Here is an 18,696-nt window from a genome sequence, read left to right on the forward strand (position 1 = left end):
AAAATAAACAGTAGCTTTATATTAATGATCATCATACAGTATAAATAGACCTACGCATTCAGTGGTGAAGTAGCCTATGGCAGGAACAGAATGTGTTTCATTATAGGAAAACATCTATTATAGGCTATCGCCTAATTTATTGCATCCACTGTGAAATACCACCGGGGGAAATTACCTCTAGCGTTGTCATATATTTTGTGCGCACGTCATACATATGGCAGGCAGGCTAATAATAATGCACATCATTGTCCTTCTCAGGATTTTTAGACACAGAATGTTCCATACTCGGAGCGGGAGAGTCAATCAAGGACACTGAGTTTGAGAAATAATTCAATACGACCTTAAATGTGTAAATATTACACTGTTAAAATCACATTTACAGCGGATAAATTATCTTACATTTTAGTCATTTAGCAGAAGATCTTATCCAGAGCGACTTCCAGTTAGTGTGTGCATACATTTTTTATTCCATACTGGCCCCCCGTGGGAATCGAACCCACAACCCAGACGTTGCAAACGCCATGCTCTACCAACTGAGCTACACGGGACTGTTCAATAACAACATTGTAAATGGCTGTGGGGTTTTTTAACCAATAAAACAACGTTTTTATTTATGTATCTGTGTTAGACATGCCATGACTATCGTCACATTTCTACCTTAAATGTCCGACACACTCCTAGTCGCATCCAATGAACTACTTCTCAGATCAGCTGATTTCTACGCTGCCATTTTGTCCGCGGTAGTAGGCAGGCAGCGAGCTGAGCAAAGCCCCTACACATTCAAGAAAAGCTGAATAATAAAAAAGACGACGATATGAGTTGGATGTCAAGGCTCAGCGGTTACTGAGATTTTTGTTGTTGCCAATTTCATGGATATATCGGACTAAATACGTTAAATTCAGTTGTTCCTCGAAGGAAGCAGGGTTGAGACAGAACCCGAACCGTATACTAGGTAGCTAGCTAGTGTTGTGTTAGCAGGAAGGCTAGCCAACTGGCTGCTGTCTTGTATCCGTCTACCACTAGCCTGAAGCGCAAGACAAGTTGGCAAGCTTGACAGTTTAATTTTGCCCATTTCCGTTCGTTATGTTTCGCTCAAAACCAAGGGACTGGTCTGTTCGAGGTAGCCTAAACACACAAAACGTCAGTGGAAGTTGAAGTCAAGAGCTCGGAAGAAGGATTTTATTTTAGCGAACGTTAGCTAGTAACTGTTAGCTAGCTTGGCTAAACTGTGATCATAAGTCTGGGCACATAGCTAGCTCGCCAGTGAGCTCTGGTCTTGTTAATTGACAGTAGGTATCCAGCTAGCTAGCGATGTTTATATGTAGCCAGCGAGCTGACATTTCTGTTTACAAATTGTACAGTGGGACTCTTTCCTGGTTCGAATGCAGCAACGGAAATATTAGCTAACACAAGCTAGTTCACTTGTTAATGTCAATTGTCAACGTTTTTTTTTACTATACAGAATACCTTGTTAATTATAGCTAACGTTAACTAGCTAGATAATTGTTCACTGATTTGCCTATTCAAGCCAATCAAATATTGTGTGTCCGGTTTTTTTTTGCCAGCCAGCTGGTAGCTAAACCCCCAGGTTTGCGGTTGCAACAAATACCTAAAATTAGCCTGACATTTTTCAACGATACTGGGCTAGGACGTCATACCACTTCTTATTTTTTCACGGAACCGATTGACGTGGCCTGAAACCTCCACACTCTTGTCATAACTGGTGTTACGCACGTCAGCTAATATCCAATCAGTGGACATTGTGTGTATGTGTTTATCATCTAGCTAATTATTGTGGGTTTTGTAGCGAAACAGTGAAACACAATGTCAGGACAGTCTATAACGGATCGCTTCGCAGCGGCACAGCACAGCATGACCGGGTCTGCTATCAGTAAAGCCGTGTGCAAAGCCACGACGCACGAAGTCAGCGGCCCCAAGAAGAAACACCTTGATTGTGAGTATTTGTGTGTGTGTGTAGGAGGGGGAGGCTGTCTGTCAACTGTCAATCCTCATGTTTCTGATCTGTCTGCTGTCGGTCTGCCGTTGATCATGACTCTCAGTTCCATTACACATAAGCGTTTGGAAGAAGCGTCTTCTGTATGGAGGGAGTTTTGTTAAGAGCCCTGACGCTTGGTCTGAACATTAACACTCATCTCTTGCGGTACGGTTTTGGAAGCATAAGGACCTTATCTTTCAGATCAGCGATAAATCATGAAAAATAAAATGAAAGGTTCAAATTTGTAAGTCGCTCTGGATAAGAGCGTCTGCTAAATAATGTAAATTGATATACACCTTTTTAGGATTAGTGTTCCCACACGGCCATATCTCCATGTTACAGCGCATGTTTACAGAAGACCGAGGGACCACCTGTGTCAATTAGATATCTAGCATGCTCCAAACACCTGTGTGTAACAGAATAAGACTGTGTAACAAAAGCCGCCAGAAAGGTGTTGTCACTGAGAAATCCTGTCGGCTGCAACTGTGATAAAGCCGGTTAAAATAGTGTACAGTAAATGTATATTTTGCAATTATGAAGTTATTTTAGTGTGACATGAAAGTACAGGGCTTTATGTTTCTAGAACCGTATTGCAATTGACAATCGATTCACATTTAGATGGAGTCCTTGGACCTTAAGGAGTAATGGTGGCTCCTTAAGAGTACATCTTGGGCTAAGCCTGTGTGCATAGTGCTTCGATCAAAACCAAACATACTGGCTATCAAAACCAAACATACCGGTACTGTAGCTAGCTCGCTACATTGTTGAATTCAATCACACTGTAGCCACTTCCCTAGCTAGAATGACATTGTAGCAAGCAGACCGTAGACTAGCAGACCTTGCCAGTGAATTTGTGTGGATATTGCATCCCCCTACTGTCTCTGTCTGGACAGTGGATACTGGTCATGAATTTGTTAATATGATGATCATGAGTAGTGCTGCCGAGTGGCGCAGCGGTCTAAGGCACTGCATCTTAGTGCTTGAGGCTTCAATACAGACCCCCCTGGTTCGATTCCAGGCTGTATCACAACCGGCCGTGATTGGGAGTCCCATAGGGCGGCGCACAATTGGCCCAGCGTCGTCCGGGTTTGGCCAGTGTTGTTCTTAACTGACTCGCCTAGTTAAATAAAGGTAAAATAAAATAAAATACTGCTTTCCAAGGTCCAGTTGACTGACGTCATTGTGCCTTTTTCACCATGCTGCCGTTCCTGGTCCCCGCAGTATGATGGCCGTTCCATTCTTTTTGAACACCCTCACCGACGGAATTCATGTGACATGTATGGCATTTTGCTGCAAAACCAATTTTCTCCCGGGACAATAAAGTTGTAATGAGAACTTGATGCCTATTTATTTTGCAGTGGCCATTATTGGTTACTGTCAATGTCACCACTGTCTATGTGAAGAGACTGAAGGTCATTGAGGAAGCGGCGTTGATGAAAGCCGAGTTCATGTGTCACAGTCTGAATGAGATAATGAGTCAAGACTAGATCGGAGACAATACATGAAGCGGAGGAGGATACATCTGCTCTGCAGTTGTTACAATGCTTAGGATTTCATTATGGTGTTGTCATAACTAGGGCTATATCATAGCTGGTGTCTCTACACTACTCAGCTGTTACAATGCTTAGGATTTCATTATGGTGTTGTCATAACTAGGGCTATATCATAGCTGGTGTCTCTACACTACTCAGCTGTTACAATGCTTAGGATTTCATTATGGTGTTGTCATAACTAGGGCTATATCATAGCTGGTGTCTCTACACTACTCAGCTGTTACAATGCTTAGGATTTCATTATGGTGTTGTCATAACTAGGGCTATATCATAGCTGGTGTCTCTACACTACTCAGCTGTTACAATGCTTAGGATTTCATTATGGTGTTGTCATAACTAGGGCTATATCATAGCTGGTGTCTCTACACTACTCAGCTGTTACAATGCATAGGATTGCATTATGGTGTTGTGACATATGAAACATGGAGTTTTAAAGGAGGCCTGGCTAAGACCAAAATGTAATAAATATGTCAACTTTCATAAATTATTTCTCAATTATGCTTTTAGATATAAATGTCAAATATGTGCCAACAATTCTACCTCTCAAGAGCCGTTCTATGGATTACATCATGATATGTTTTTTTGTCCTGGTTTCGGGAGGAATCACTGAATGGTGTTGTATCATAACGGGTGCTGTATCATTTCTGGTGTCCCCAGTGCCAACCTACATTTGACATTTTAGTCATTTAGCAGACGCTCTTATCCAGAGCGACTTACAGTTAGTGAGTGCATACATTTTTCATACTGGCCCCCCTTGGGAAACGAACCCACAACCCTGTCGTTGCAAGCGCCATGCTCTACCAACTAAGCTACACGGGGGGGCCACTCAGAGGTAAGCTACTCTGCAACAGCTATACAAGCTACAGTGGATATCTATTTGGAACTGTTACAATGCTTAGTTAGTACCAATAGCTTGTGTCCATATCACGGTATTGTATCATAACTGGTGTTTTATCATAACTGGTGTCCCCACACTGCAGCAGGCAGCAGCCCCTATCAGCCCAGCCTGACATTCACGCATCGTTGGAGAAAATGTATGGTGTTTTGAAGCCATTTAGTCTTATGATTGGGACTGTCCCCCTCAATTACTCCTGGCTGGGCTCCTAGAGATGATGCTGGTTCCCTCCTCCATTTAAAGTAGGCTTATCTGTTGTCATGGTTATAGCCAATGATTTATATATACACCATTGGTTCTAACTGGAACTGGTGAACTAGTGTTTGTGATTTGTTAGGCTTTTTTAGGCTAGTCTATCGTGATGGATGTTAACTTTTATGTTAATTCAAGTAGCGGGAAATTTGGTTCTGGGTGCAGAGATGACATAGCCTAGCTGTTGTAAAAGGAAAGCCTAGCGGATATGGTTCCAGTTAAATGAATATGCCTAAATAAACAGGAATTAGGCTAATATAGCAGCAACAATTCCAAGATGTAGGCCTACTGTGGACTCCCATTGAAAGAAAGGTCCTACCTGATGGGTATACTACAAAGCAGGATCCAGGAGTTAGCCAGCTAACGCTTAAATATTATTTTGTTTATTTGTATTATATATATTTTTTAAAGATAATCTTGAAATTGACATGGTGTAATTGATTCAACAAACCATAACGCATATCTAAGTTTAGCTTTTTTAATGAACCAGAAAATCCATAGTTATTTTGGGTTGCTTTTCAAAGTTAGCTGGCTAACTCATTGATCCTGCTTTGTAATATACCCCTCTGATAGGGGAGATGAATTGCTCAGCTATTTGCATGTTGTAAGGGAGAGAGATGCCTTGATGCTATCAACCAGTTTGTTCTGAGACCTGTGTCTGCCACTATGCCTACACAGCCTTGCATTGCGTGAGGCCTAGTTGTCATGGTTATTTTGTGGAAGTTGTAACATTTAAGCCCAATCCTTTCCTAATACTTCCGTGCTGTTGTCATGGCGGCCAACTGCCAAGAGTCACAGAACAGAGCAACCAGTTGGTTCAAGCTACAGGAGTTCCAGACAGAGCCTAGTTCTGCCCCTTTTCACTGAGTAATGGTATTGTTTAATTTTTTTATTTAACCAGGTAAGCCAGTTGAGAACAGGTTCTCATTTTAATTTTTTTATTTAACCAGGTAAGCCAGTTGAGAACAAGTTATCATTTACAACTGCGACCTGGCCAAGATAAAGCAAAACAGTGCGATTAAAAACAACAACACAGAGTTACATATGGGGTAAAACAAAACATAAAGTCAAAAATACAACATAAAATATATATACACTGTGTGCAAATGTAGCAAGTTATTGAGGTAAGGCAATAAATAGGCCATAGTGCAAAATAATTACAATTAGTATTAACACTGGAATGATAGATGTGCAAGAGATGATGTGCAAATAGAGATACTGGGGTGCAAATGAGCAAAATACATAACTATATGGGGATGAGGTAGTTGGGTGGGCTAATTTCAGATGGGCTGTGTACAGGTGCAGTGATCGGTAAGGTGCTCTGACAACTGATGCTTAAAGTTAGTGAGGGAGATAAGAGTCTCCAGCTTCAGAGATTTTTGCAGTTCGTTCCAGTCATTGGCAGCAGAGAACTGGAAGGAATGGCGGCCAAAGGAGGTGTTGGCTTTGGGGATGACCAGTGAGATATACCTGCTGGAGCGCATACTACGGGTGGGTGTTGCTATGGTGACCAATGAGCTAAGATAAGGCAGGGATTTGCCTAGCAATGATTTATAGATGGCCTGGAGCCAGTGGGTTTGGTGAAGAATATGTAGTGAGGACCAGCCAACAAGAGCGTACAGGTCACAGTGGTGGGTAGTATATGGGGCTTTGGTGACAAAACGGATGGCACTGTGATAGACTACATCCAATTTGCTGAGTAGAGTGTTGGAGGCTATTTTGTAAATAACATCGCCGAAGTCAAGGATCCGTAGGATAGTCAGTTTTTAACGAGGGCATGTTTGGCAGCATGAGTAAAGGAGGCTTTGTTGCAAAATGGGAAGCCGATTCTGGATTTAACTCTGGATTGGAGATGCTTAATGTGAGTCTGGAAGGAGAGTTTACAGTCTAACCAGACACCTAGGTATTTGTAGTTGTCCACATGCTCTAGGTCAGACCCGTCGAGAGTAGTGATTCTAGTCGGGTGGGCGGGTGCCAGCAGCGTTCGATTGAAGAGCATGCATTTAGTTTTACTAGTGTTTAAGAGCAGTTGGAGGCTACGGAAGGAGTGTTGTATGGCGTTGAAGCTCGTTTGGAGGTTTGTTAACACAGTGTCGAATGAAGGGCCAGATGTATACAAAATGGTGTCGTCTGCATAGAGGTGGATCTGAGAATCACCAGCAGCAAGACATCATTGATATACACCGAGAAAAGAGTCGGCCCAAGAATTGAACCCTGTGGCACCCCCATAGACTGCCATAGGTCCAGACAACAGGCCCTCCGATTTGACTTATTGAACTCTATCTGAGAAGTAGTTGGTGAACCAGGCGAGGCAGTCATTTGAGAAACCAAGGCTATTTAGTCTGCCAATAAGAATGCTGTGGTTGACAGAGTCAAAAGCCTTGGCCAGGTCGATGAAGACGGCTGCACAGTACTGTCTATTATCGATCGCGGTTATAATATCGTTTAGGACCTTGAGCGTGACTGAGGTGCACCCATGACCAGCTCGGAAACCGGATTGCATAGCGGAGAAGGTACGGTGTGATTCGAAATGGTCGGTGATCTGTTTGTTAACTTGGCTTTCAAAAACTTTCGAAAGGCAGGGCAGGATGGATATAGGTCTGTAAGAGTTTGGATCTAGAGTGTCACCCCCTTTGAAGAGGGGGATGACCGTGGCAGCTTTCCAATCTCTGGGGATCTCAGACGTTATGAAAGAGAGGTTGAACAGGCTAGTAATAGGGGTTGCGACAATTTTGGCGGCTAATTTAAAAAAGAAAGGGTCCAGATTGTCTAGCCCAGATGATTTGTAGGGGTCCAGATTTTGCAGCTCTTTCAGAACATCAGCTGTCTGAATTTGTGTGAAGGAGAAGCGGGGGGGGCATGGGGGCATGGGCAAGTTGCAGCGGAGGGTGCAGAGCTGGTGACTGGGGTAGTGGTAGCCAGGTGGAAAGCATGGCCAGCCGTAGCAAAATGCTTGTTGAAATTCTCGATGTTTTTTTTTATCGTTGGTGATAGTGTTTCCTAGCCTCAGTGCAGTGGGCAGCTGGGAGGAGGTGCTCTTATTCTCCATGGACTTTACAGTGTACCAAAACTTTTTGGAGTTAGTGCTACAGGATGCACATTTCTGTTTGAAAAAGCTAGCCTTTGCTTTCCTAACTGCTTGTGTATATTGGTTCCTAACTTCCCTGAAAAGTTGCATATCGTGGGGGCTATTCGATGCTAATGCAGTACTCCACAGGATGTTTTTGTGCTGGTCAAGGGCAGTCAAGTCTGAGGAGAACCAGGGGCTATATCTGTTCTTAGTTCTGAATTTTTTGAATGGGGCATGCTTATTTAAGATTGAGAGGAAAACACTTTTAAAGAACAACCAGGCATCCTCTACTGACGGAATGAGATCGATATCCATCCAGGATACCTGGGCCAGGTCAATTAGGAAGGCCTGCTCGCTAAAGGGTTTTAGAGAGCTTTTGACAGTGATGAGGGGTGGTCGTTTGACCGCGGACCCATTACGGACGCAGGCAATAAGGCAGTGATCGCTGAGATCCTGGTTGAAGACATCGGAGGTGTATTTAGAGGGTAAATTAGTCAGGATGATATCTATAAGGGTGCCCATGTTTACAGATTTAGGGTTGTACCTGGTAGGTTCCTTGATAATTTGTGTGAGATTGAGGGCATCTAGTTTGGATTGTAGGATGGCCGGGGTGTTAAGCATATCCCAGTTTAGGTCACCAAGCAGTACGAACTCTGAGGATAGATGGGGGGCAATCAATTCACATATGGTTTCCAGGGCACAGCTGGGGGCTGAGGGGGGTCTGTAGCAAGCGGCAACAGTGAGAGACTTATTTCTGGAAAGGTGGATTTTTAGCAGTAGTAGCTCAAACTGTTTGGGCACAGACCTGGATAGTATGATAGAGCTCTTCAGGCTATCTCTACAGTAGATTGCAACTCCACCCCCTTTGGCAGTTCTATCTAGATGGAAAATGTTGTAGTTGGGGATGGACATTTCTGAATTTTTGGTGGCCTTCCTAAGCCAGGATTCAGACACTGCTAGAACATCAGGGTTGGCGGAGTGTGCTAACGCAGTGAATAACTCAAACTTAGGGAGGAGGCTTCTAATGTTAACATGCAAAAAAACTATGCTTTTACGGTTACAGAAGTCAACAAATGATAGCTCTTGGGGAGTAGGAGTGATACTGGGGGCTGCAGGGCCTGGGTTAGCCTCTACATCACCAGAGGAACAGAGGAGGACTAGAATAAGGATACGGCTAAAGGCTTTAAGAACTGGTCTTCTAGTGCGTTGGGTACAGAGAGTAAAGGGGGCAGATTTCCAGGCGTTGTAGAATAGACGTATGAGTCGTTCATAGGGCTAATTCAGTGTAATTCAGCTACATCCCATATAAAGCAGAATATGAGAGGGGAAGTCACCTTAGACACACCACAATGGGTAAATAATACAACCATGTTTGCCCACTGTAGCCTAGGTCTTCGTCAGGCTTGAATAAAAGCCTAGACCTACCTCTCACATACTGTTTGCATGTCAGAATGTCAACACACTCATTTAAGATGTCTGTCCGTCCGACCAACAATGCGATGTGACTGTTTTTTAAAGCCATTTTGTTGTCTCACTGCATGTCACTTATGACTACTTGATATGGTGCCAGAACAGCCCTTCTCAACCTTGACACTGTCCCAAATGACAGCCTATTCCTTGTATATTGTAGTGGACTTTAAAGGGAAAAGGGGGGCATTTTGGACGCAGCTACAGGCTAGCTCTAGTCCACTACTAATGCAGCTTATCATCGACAAAGGAAACGGGTTGCGTAGTATTGTGTGTGTGTGGCTATTGCGACACTTTGTTACAGGGCAGAAGAGGGTAACAGCTGACAGTCGGGTTCACTGTGGAGCCAGCTGACAGTCTGGTTCACTGTGGAGCCAGCTGACAGTCTGGTTCACTGTGGAGCCAGCTGACAGTCGGGTTCACTGTGGAGCCAGCTGACAGTCTGGTTCACTGTGGAGCCAGCTGACAGTCTGGTTCACTGTGGAGCCAGCTGACAGTCTGGTTCACTGTGGAGCCAGCTGACAGTCGGGTTCACTGTGGAGCCAGCTGACAGTCGGGTTCACTGTGGAGCCAGCTGACAGTCGGGTTCACTGTGGAGCCAGCTGACAGTCTGGTTCACTGTGGAGCCAGCTGACAGTCTGGTTCACTGTGGAGCCAGCTGACAGTCTGGTTCACTGTGGAGCCAGCTGACAGTCGGGTTCACTGTGGAGCCAGCTGACAGTCTGGTTCACTGTGGAGCCAGCTGACAGTCTGGTTCACTGTGGAGCCAGCTGACAGTCTGGTTCACTGTGGAGCCAGCTGACAGTCGGGTTCACTGTGGAGCCAGCTGACAGTCGGGTTCACTGTGGAGCCAGCTGACAGTCGGGTTCACTGTGGAGCCAGCTGACAGTCGGGTTCACTGTGGAGCCAGCTGACAGTCTGGTTCACTGTGGAGCCAGCTGACAGTCGGGTTCACTGTGGAGCCAGCTGACAGTCGGGTTCACTGTGGAGCCAGCTGACAGTCGGGTTCACTGTGGAGCCAGCTGACAGTCTGGTTCACTGTGGAGCCAGCTGACAGTCTGGTTCACTGTGGAGCCAGCTGACAGTCGGGTTCACTGTGGAGCCAGCTGACAGTCTGGTTCACTGTGGAGCCAGCTGACAGTCTGGTTCACTGTGGAGCCAGCTGACAGTCTGGTTCACTGTGGAGCCAGCTGACAGTCTGGTTCACTGTGGAGCCAGCTGACAGTCGGGTTCACTGTGGAGCCAGCTGACAGTCGGGTTCACTGTGGAGCCAGCTGACAGTCGGGTTCACTGTGGAGCCAGCTGACAGTCTGGTTCACTGTGGAGCCAGCTTTTAGTGAGCAGCCTAGTGCTGGACCCTCGAGACAGTGGAAAACTCTTTCAAACAGGTCGGAAAAAGGATAGTGCTCTGTAGTTGAGTCAAGTGTGTGCATGTGTTTGCAAGAGTTTCTGTGTAGTGGACTCCGAATAAAAGGTGTGTGTGTGTCTAGGAGCTCTATGTGTATGGAACATTTTAGCGCTCCTGTCATCTACAGGGTATTTTTAGCCTGGCTGGGTCCTTTGGCCATGTCTGCCGGCTTGTTGTGTACCTTTCTCCCCTCCCCTGGCACGCTCTCTCTCCCTCTTCCTCTCCCTCTCCCTGTCCTCTCTCTCTCTCTCGCTCGGCAGCTCGTCTAGGCTGGATTCACACGACCATGGAACAGACTACAGACCAAGAGTCGTCCTAAAGGGAGAACGAAGGAGAGCGCGAGGGAGTCCACAAGGCTAGTAGGAATCACACAACTCCAGAGGGAGGGAGGGGGAGAGAAAGAGAGCATGGAAGACTGTCTACCTTCGTACCCACCCTGGCTGGCTGGCTGGCTGGCTGGCTGGCGCGGCAGCTCTGGATTCACACGACCATGGAACAGACTACCACAGGACTCTACAGTAGTCGAGAGGAGAGGAAATGGAGAGGTGTGAGAGACACAGACGACAGAGAATGGGGGAGAGAGAGAGAGAGAGAGAGGGAATGAGGGAGATTGGAGAGAATACTCTACCAAGAGTGAGCCAGGAACCTGGGTGGCTGAGCCCATATTCACAAAGCAGCTGAGAGTTGGAGTGCTGAGCTAGAATCAGGTCCCCTTTTGTCAATATAACCTTATTGACTATGATCTGAAATGGGAAACTGATCCTAGATCAGGCATGGTTTCTCTTGGTTTGGCCTAACGTCAAGTCGGCAGCAATCTTGCTTTATTCACATCGTCTGCGTCATTAGATTTGAATGCACATGATTCAGTTGGATTGTTAGGAAGGCAGTGCAAAACCGTATGACTGCATTTCAGGATGGTTTGGCTTCTTTCTCTGCAGCTCCAGGCTCTAGTTTCCTTTGTGTACACACACACACACACACACCTCCTTTTGATGGATCGGAACTGAAAATAGAGGATGCGCCTCAAGCAAATAATTTCACCAGAGCCTGTGGTTCAGTGGTGGAATTATGGTTTTGGAATAAAAGGAATTATGAAATATTACATCTTTCTACACAGACATACCAATTCCCATTGTGTTGTGGAGGAATTGTAGAATCCCCTCGACGCCGACGTGGTTCTAAACTCGATCATGGTCATGCCTTGGTCGCCATGAGAACAGAAACAGGGTAATCTAAAACGGAGAAAGACGGGAGAGTCACGGAGGAGACACAAAGGGAGAAGGGAAATAAGAGATGGAACTGTATACTCTTAATATAGTTATTTATACACCTTCTGCCATCTATACCTCCTCCCTCTCTCTCTCTCTCTACCTCCCTCTCTTTCTACCCCCCTTGTCTGTCTTTCTCTCGCTTTCTCTCTCTCTCTTCATGCAGGGGAATTCTCTTTTCGGTAAACCCACCATCGTGTGTGTCAGGCAGGCAGACAGCAGGAGATGATAAGATATGCGAGGTGCTCCTCTTTAATCTTCCCCCTATCCTCCCCATCTTTAGGTTGTGTACATGTATGCATCTGTGTGTGTTAGAATTTTTTGTACAGATAATATGGCAGATTAGCATACCTTTTTATAGATATGCAAGCGGGAGGCGAGGAGGAGGGGGCGGGGGGGAGGCAAGGAGAACCGACCCCAGCAAGGAGGCTGGCAGCTGGGCCAGATGTAGTCTTTCTTCCCCTGCCTGGCTCGACCACCTGGCGCCTAGTGCTCCCTCTCTCTCCACCTGCTCACGTCCTACTTCCTACAGCTGGCAGCACTGACTGTTCCCCCTCCATCTCTCCTAGGTCAGGCTAGCTAGTGGCTGACCTACAGCTGGCAGCACTGACTGTTCCCCCTCCATCTCTCCTAGGTCAGGCTAGCTAGTGGCTGACCTACAGCTGGCAGCACTGACTGTTCCCCCTCCATATCTCCTTCTAGGTCAGGCTAGCTAGTGGCTGACCTACAGTGTGCTACAACTCACTTCACCTTATGTAGCTCATCTCGAGGGCTGCATCTCTCAATAGTCAACAGGCTTCGTCTTCTAAATGGAGTGGGCATATACATTTTAGAGGGATGTTTCATACTTGAGGCTTGAAATGCTTCCACTGATAGTCTCACTTGACTGACTTCATGTCCGTTGAGAGTCCTAGCTATCCTTCCTCTCCAGTTGTTGTTTGCTTGGTCACTCTCACCCCACCATAGTCCCTTGCCTCTCCGTCTCCTAGCCTATTGTATTTGACTGTGTGTGTGTGTGTGTGTGTGTGGTGATGAGGTAAGAGCCCTAAGCTCAGGCCTGTACCAGGAGCTCCCCATTACGGGGACTGACCAGTGCAACCCAGAGGGCAAAGGTCATGCCAGCCCTGTTGAACCCTGCTGAAAGGAACAATGGCGCTGTGTGCATTGGAACACACACAGAAACACACACACACACTGGAACACAGAGAGGGGCTGTCTGTCAACTCTGAGGAGGACAGATGAGCTCACTGCTCATGCCCTCTTTGTCACTGTCCATCTCTCACTGAATCTCTAGAATCTCTGGTGTTCTAGAATGTCTGTGGTTTTCTAGAATGTCTTCGGAGTTCTGGAATCCCTCAGTGTTCTACAATACACTGCTCAAAAAAATAAAGGGAACACTAAAATAACACATCCTAGATCTGAATGAATGAAATGATCTTATTAAATACTTTTTTCTTTACATAGTTGAATGTGCTGACAACAAAATCACACAAAAACTATCAATGGAAATCAAATTTATCAACCCATGGAGGTCTGGATTTGGAGTCACCCTCAAAATTAAAGTGGAAAACCACAATACAGGCTGATCCAACTTTGATGTAATGTCCTTAAAACAAGTCAAAATGAGGCTCAGTAGTGTGTGTGGCCTCCACGTGCCTGTATGACCTCCCTACAACGCCCGGGCATGCTCCTGATGAGGTGGCGGATGGTCTCCTGAGGGATCTCCTCCCAGACCTGGACTAAAGCATCCACCAACTCCTGGACAGTCTGGTGCAACGTGGCGTTGGTGGATGGAGCGAGACATGATGTCCCAGATGTGCTCAATTGGATTCAGGTCTGGGGAACGGGCGGGCCAGTCCATAGCATCAATGCCTTCCTCTTGCAGGAACTGCTGACACACTCCAGCCACATGAGGTCTAGCATTGTCTTGCATTAGGAGGAACCCAGGGCCAACCGCACCAGCATATGGTCTCACAAGGGGTCTGAGGATCTCATCTCGGTACCTAATGGCAGTCAGGCTACCTCTGGCGAGCACATGGAGGGCTGTGCGGCCCCCCAAAGAAATGCCACCCCACACCATGACTGACCCACCGCCAAACCGGTCATGCTGGAGGATGTTGCAGGCAGCAGAACGTTCTCCACAGCGTCTCCAGACTCTGTCACGTGCTCAGTGTGAACCTGCTTTCATCTGTGAAGAGCACAGGGCGCAGGTGGCGAATTTGCCAATCTTGGTGTTCTCTGGCAAATGCCAAACGTCCTGCACGGTGTTGGGCTATAAGCACAACCCCCACCTGTGGACGTCGGGCCCTCATACCACCCTCATGGAGTCTGTTTCTGACCGTTTGAGCAGACACATGCACATTTGTGGCCTGCTGGAGGTCATTTTGCAGGGCTCTGGCAGTGCTCCTACTGCTCCTCCTTGCACAAAGGCGGAGGTAGCAGTCCTGCTGCTGGGTTGTTGCCCTCCTACGGCCTCCTCCTCGTCTCCTGATGTACTGGCCTGTCTCCTGGTAGCGCCTCCATGCTCTGGACACTACGCTGACAGACACAGCAAACCTTCTTGCCACAGCTCGCATTGATGTGCCATCCTGGATGAGCTGCACTACCTGAGCCACTTGTGTGGGTTGTAGACTCCGTCTCATGCTACCACTAGAGTGAAAGCACCGTCAGCATTCAAATGTGACCAAAACATCAGCCAGGAAGCATAGGAACTGAGAAGTGGTCTGTGGTCACCACCTGCAAAACCAGTCCTTTATTGGGGGTGTCTTGCTAATTGCCTATAATTTCCACCTGTTGTCTATTCCATTTGCACAACAGCATGTGAAATGTATTGTCAATCAGTGTTGCTTCCTAAGTGGACAGTTTGATTTCACAGAAGTGTGATTGACTTGGAGTTACATTGTGTTGTTTAAGTGTTCCCTTTATTTTTTTGAGCAGTGTATATTTGTAGAATCTCCCAGAATTGTGCCATGATATTAGAGGAGAGTTTGTGTTACACATTGCCATCATGTGTAGGGTGCCGCACACACTAAGTCTAGCTGGCATGTGGGTTTTCACAGCCACTCTCGAACATTGCTGATGGACAGCAAGAGGGGGAAGAGAAGAAAAGAGGAGGGTGAAGAGAGGAGATGGAAAAGAGGAATTGTTCAGCCCTGCATGGTCAGGGTTTCTGCAGATTGCAGGCTGGATAAGATGAGATCCACCACCACCACCACCACGCCCCAGATGGAACCAGCCTCTGCTCACACTGCAGCTCTCTCGCTGTCTCTCTCTCTCTCTCCATCTGCCCCGTCTCTTTTGTCTCCCTCCCTCCTCCCTCCGTTTAAGACAACTGACTCTGACTGTGATCAATGGCATCCAAATGTGTTTCCACCCCCTTTTGATTAAGTCAGCACATATCCCCTACATTACAGCAGACACACCTCGAACATGCACACACCACACACACACGCCACACGCACATGCTACACACACGCCACACACACACGCCACACACACGTTTGCATAGACACATTCTCACACACACACTCAGACCAGGTCCCCCAGGACCCAATCAGCTCTTCTCTCTTTCACAATCCTGATGAAAAAACACAAGTGCAGAAAAAGAGCGAGAGAGAGGGAGAGATACTGGGAAGAGAGGGGAGAGACTGGGAAGAGGGGGAGAGACTGGGAAGAGGGGGAGAGACTGGGAAGAGGGGGAGAGACTGGGAAGAGAGGGGAGAGACTGGGAAGAGGGGGAGAGACTGGGAAGAGGGGGAGAGACTGGGAAGAGGGGGAGAGACTGGGAAGAGAGGGGAGAGACTGGGAAGAGGGGGAGAGACTGGGAAGAGAGGGGAGAGACTGGGAAGAGGGGGAGAGACTGGGAAGAGAGGGGAGAGACTGGGAAGAGGGGGAGAGACTGGGAAGAGAGGGGAGAGACTGGGAAGAGGGGGAGAGACTGGGGAAGAGAGGGAGAGACTGGGAAGAGGGGAGAGACTGGGAAGAGGGAGAGATACTGGGAAGAGAGGGGGAGATACTGGGAAGAGAGGGGGAGAGACTGGGAAGAGATGGGGAGAGACTGGGAAGAGAGGGGGAGAGACTGGGAAGAGAGGGAGAGACTGGGAAGAGGGGGAGAGACTGGGAAGAGGGAGAGATACTGGGAAGAGAGGGGGAGATACTGGGAAGAGAGGGGGAGAGACTGGGAAGAGAGGGGGAGAGACTGGGAAGAGAGGGGGAGAGACTGGGAAGAGGGGGAGAGACTGGGAAGAGGGGGGAGAGACTGGGAAGAGGGGAGAGACTGGGGAGAGGGGGGAGAGACTGGGAAGAGGGGGGAGAGACTGGGGAGAGGGGGAGAGAGAGAGGGGGAGAGAGAGAGGGGGGAGAGAGAGACTGGGAAGAGAGGGAGAGACTGGGGAGAGGGGGGAGAGAGACTGGGGAGAGGGGGAGAGGGGGAGAGACTGGGAAGAGGGGGAGAGACTGGGAGAAGAGGGGGAGAGAGACTGGAAAGAGGGGGAGAGATGGGGAAGAGACTGGGGTGAGACTGGGGAAGAGACTGGGGAAGAGACTGTGATGAGATGGGGAAGAGAGAGAGTACAGAAATCTGAAATTGGTTTTGTTAAACAGGTCTTGCTCAGCTCTGCTGCGTATAATGACAGAAACATGCTCTGGGAAAGAGTGATCCCATGTTTTATTACTAATTATGAACTGGGAGGTTCGAGCCCTGAATGCTGATTGGCTGGAAGCCGTGGTATACCACGGGTATGACAAAACATTTATTTTTACTGTTCTAATTACGTTGGTGACCAGTTTATAATAGCAGTAAGGCACCTCGGGGGTTTGTGGTATATGGCCAGTATACTACGCCTAAGGGCTGTATCCAGGCTGTACTCCACATTGTGTCATGCATAAGAACAACCCTTAGCCTCGGTACGGTATATTTAAGCAATAAGGCCCGAGGGGGTGTGGTATATGGCCAATTTACCACAGCTAAGGGCTGTTCTTAGGCACGATGCAACACCCTTAGCCGTGGTATATTGGTCATATATCACAAACCCCCGAGGTGCCTTATTGCTATTATAAACTGGTTAACGTAATTAGAGCAGTACAAATAAATGTTTTGTCATACCCCAATCAGCATTCAGGGCTCGAACCACCCAGTTTAGAATGGCCGTTATACCACACACCCTCGGGCCTTATTGCTTAAATATTCATTTTCATATCACACTGAAATCCTAATGTAGCCTGGACCCATTGCCCAATATACATGTTAATATGCGAGAGAGAGATGCTACAGACGAATGAATTGGTGTTTCCAAAGTTACCAGGTGGGTGTGTGTAGTCTGTACCCGTGTTGTCGAACAAAAGAGGGAGGGATTTGGGAGAGCGAGTGGGAGGAGACGGCAGGGGTAAGAATACAATAAAAAAAAAACACATTCACTTTTTATGGTGGACAAGTACTAATTGGTGGCCATTAGGACTGACCCCATTTAGGCAACTGGTCGATTATTTGGTCGATAGGCTGTTGGTCGACAGAGATGTCTTTAGTGGATGCGATGCATACATGTGTCACGTAAAGAGAACAAAGGGATAGGGAATATTTTTCCCTAAACAAATGAGGAATTTCTGTAACACAACTTTTCAGTCAGAAATGGCTGTAATTATGTTGCAGTTTCAGCAACACAGACAGCGCGATAAACACTGTGGGGGTCACTACAGCAGGGAGGAGAGAGAGCCAACGGGTGCTAGTCAAATCAAATCAAACTTTATTTGTCACATGCGCCGAATACAACAGGTGTAGACCTTAATGTGAAATGCTTACTTACAAGCTCTTAACCAACAATGCAGTTAAAAATGAATTAAGAAAATATTTACCAAATAAACTAAAGTAAAAATAAATATGTAACACAATAAAATATCAATGACAAGGCTATATACAGGGGGTACCGGTACAGAGTCAATGTGCGGGGGTACAGGTTAGTCGAGGTAATTTGTACATGTAGGTAGGGATAAAGTGACTATGCATAGATAATAGACAGCGGGTGGCAACAGTGTAAAAACAAATGGGGGGGAGGTGTCAATGTAAATAGTCCGGGTGGCCATTTTACTAATTGTTCAGCAATCTTATGGCATGGGGGTAGAAGCTGTTAAGGAGCCTTTTGGTCCTAGACTTGGCGCTCCGGTTCCACTTGCCATGCGGTAGCAGCGAGGACAGTCTATGGCTTGGGTGACTGTAGTCTTTGACAATTTTTAGGGCCTTCCTCTGACACCGCCTAGTATGTAGGTCCTGGATGGCAGGAAGCTTGGCCCCAGTGATGTACTGGGCCGTACGCACTACCCTCTGTAGTGCCTTACGGTCAGATGCCGAGCAGTTGCCATACCAGGCGGTGATGCAACCAGTCAGGATGCTCTCGATGGTGCAGCTGTATAACTTTTTGAGGATCTGGGGACCCATGCCAAATCTTTTCAGTCACCTGAGGGGGAAAGGTCTTGTCGTGCCCTCTTCAAGACTGTCTTGGTGTGTTTGGACCATGATAGTTTGTTGGTGATGTGGACACCAAGGAACTTGAAACTCTCGACCCGCTCCACTACAGCCCCGTCGATGTTAATGGTGTCCTGTTCGGCCCACCTTTTCCTATAGTCCACGATCAGCTCCTTTGTCTTGCTCACATTAAGGTAATGGTTGTTGTCCTGGCACAACACTGCCAGGTCTCTGACCTCCTCCCTATAGGCTCTCAACGTTGTCGGTGATCAGGCCTACCACTGTTGTCGACTGCAAACTTAATGATGGTGTTGGAGTCGTGTTTGGCCA

At 47.1% G+C, this 18,696-nt stretch overlaps 1 protein-coding gene across 6 annotated transcripts in view; it reads left to right on the forward strand.

Annotated features, from left to right (window-relative positions):
- The first annotated feature begins 700 nt into the window (after window positions 1–700).
- The window catches only part of LOC121554316 (phosphatidylinositol-binding clathrin assembly protein), a 75,036-nt gene continuing 57,040 nt past the window's right edge, over window positions 701–18,696 (forward strand). For 3 of the 6 annotated variants that reach the window (XM_041867828.2, XM_041867826.2, XM_041867827.2), the window contains exon 1: window positions 702–1,954. In XM_041867828.2, coding sequence (XP_041723762.2) covers window positions 1,825–1,954 — 130 coding nt within the window. In that variant the 5' untranslated portion in view covers window positions 702–1,824. Of the gene's footprint in view, window positions 1,955–18,696 lie in introns of all 6 variants that reach the window. The other 3 variants (XM_041867830.2, XM_041867831.2, XM_041867829.2) reach the window with 2 other exon arrangements.

The sequence above is a fragment of the Coregonus clupeaformis genome, chromosome 27 (genome assembly GCF_020615455.1).
Source record: "Coregonus clupeaformis isolate EN_2021a chromosome 27, ASM2061545v1, whole genome shotgun sequence".
NCBI lineage: Eukaryota > Metazoa > Chordata > Actinopteri > Salmoniformes > Salmonidae > Coregonus > Coregonus clupeaformis.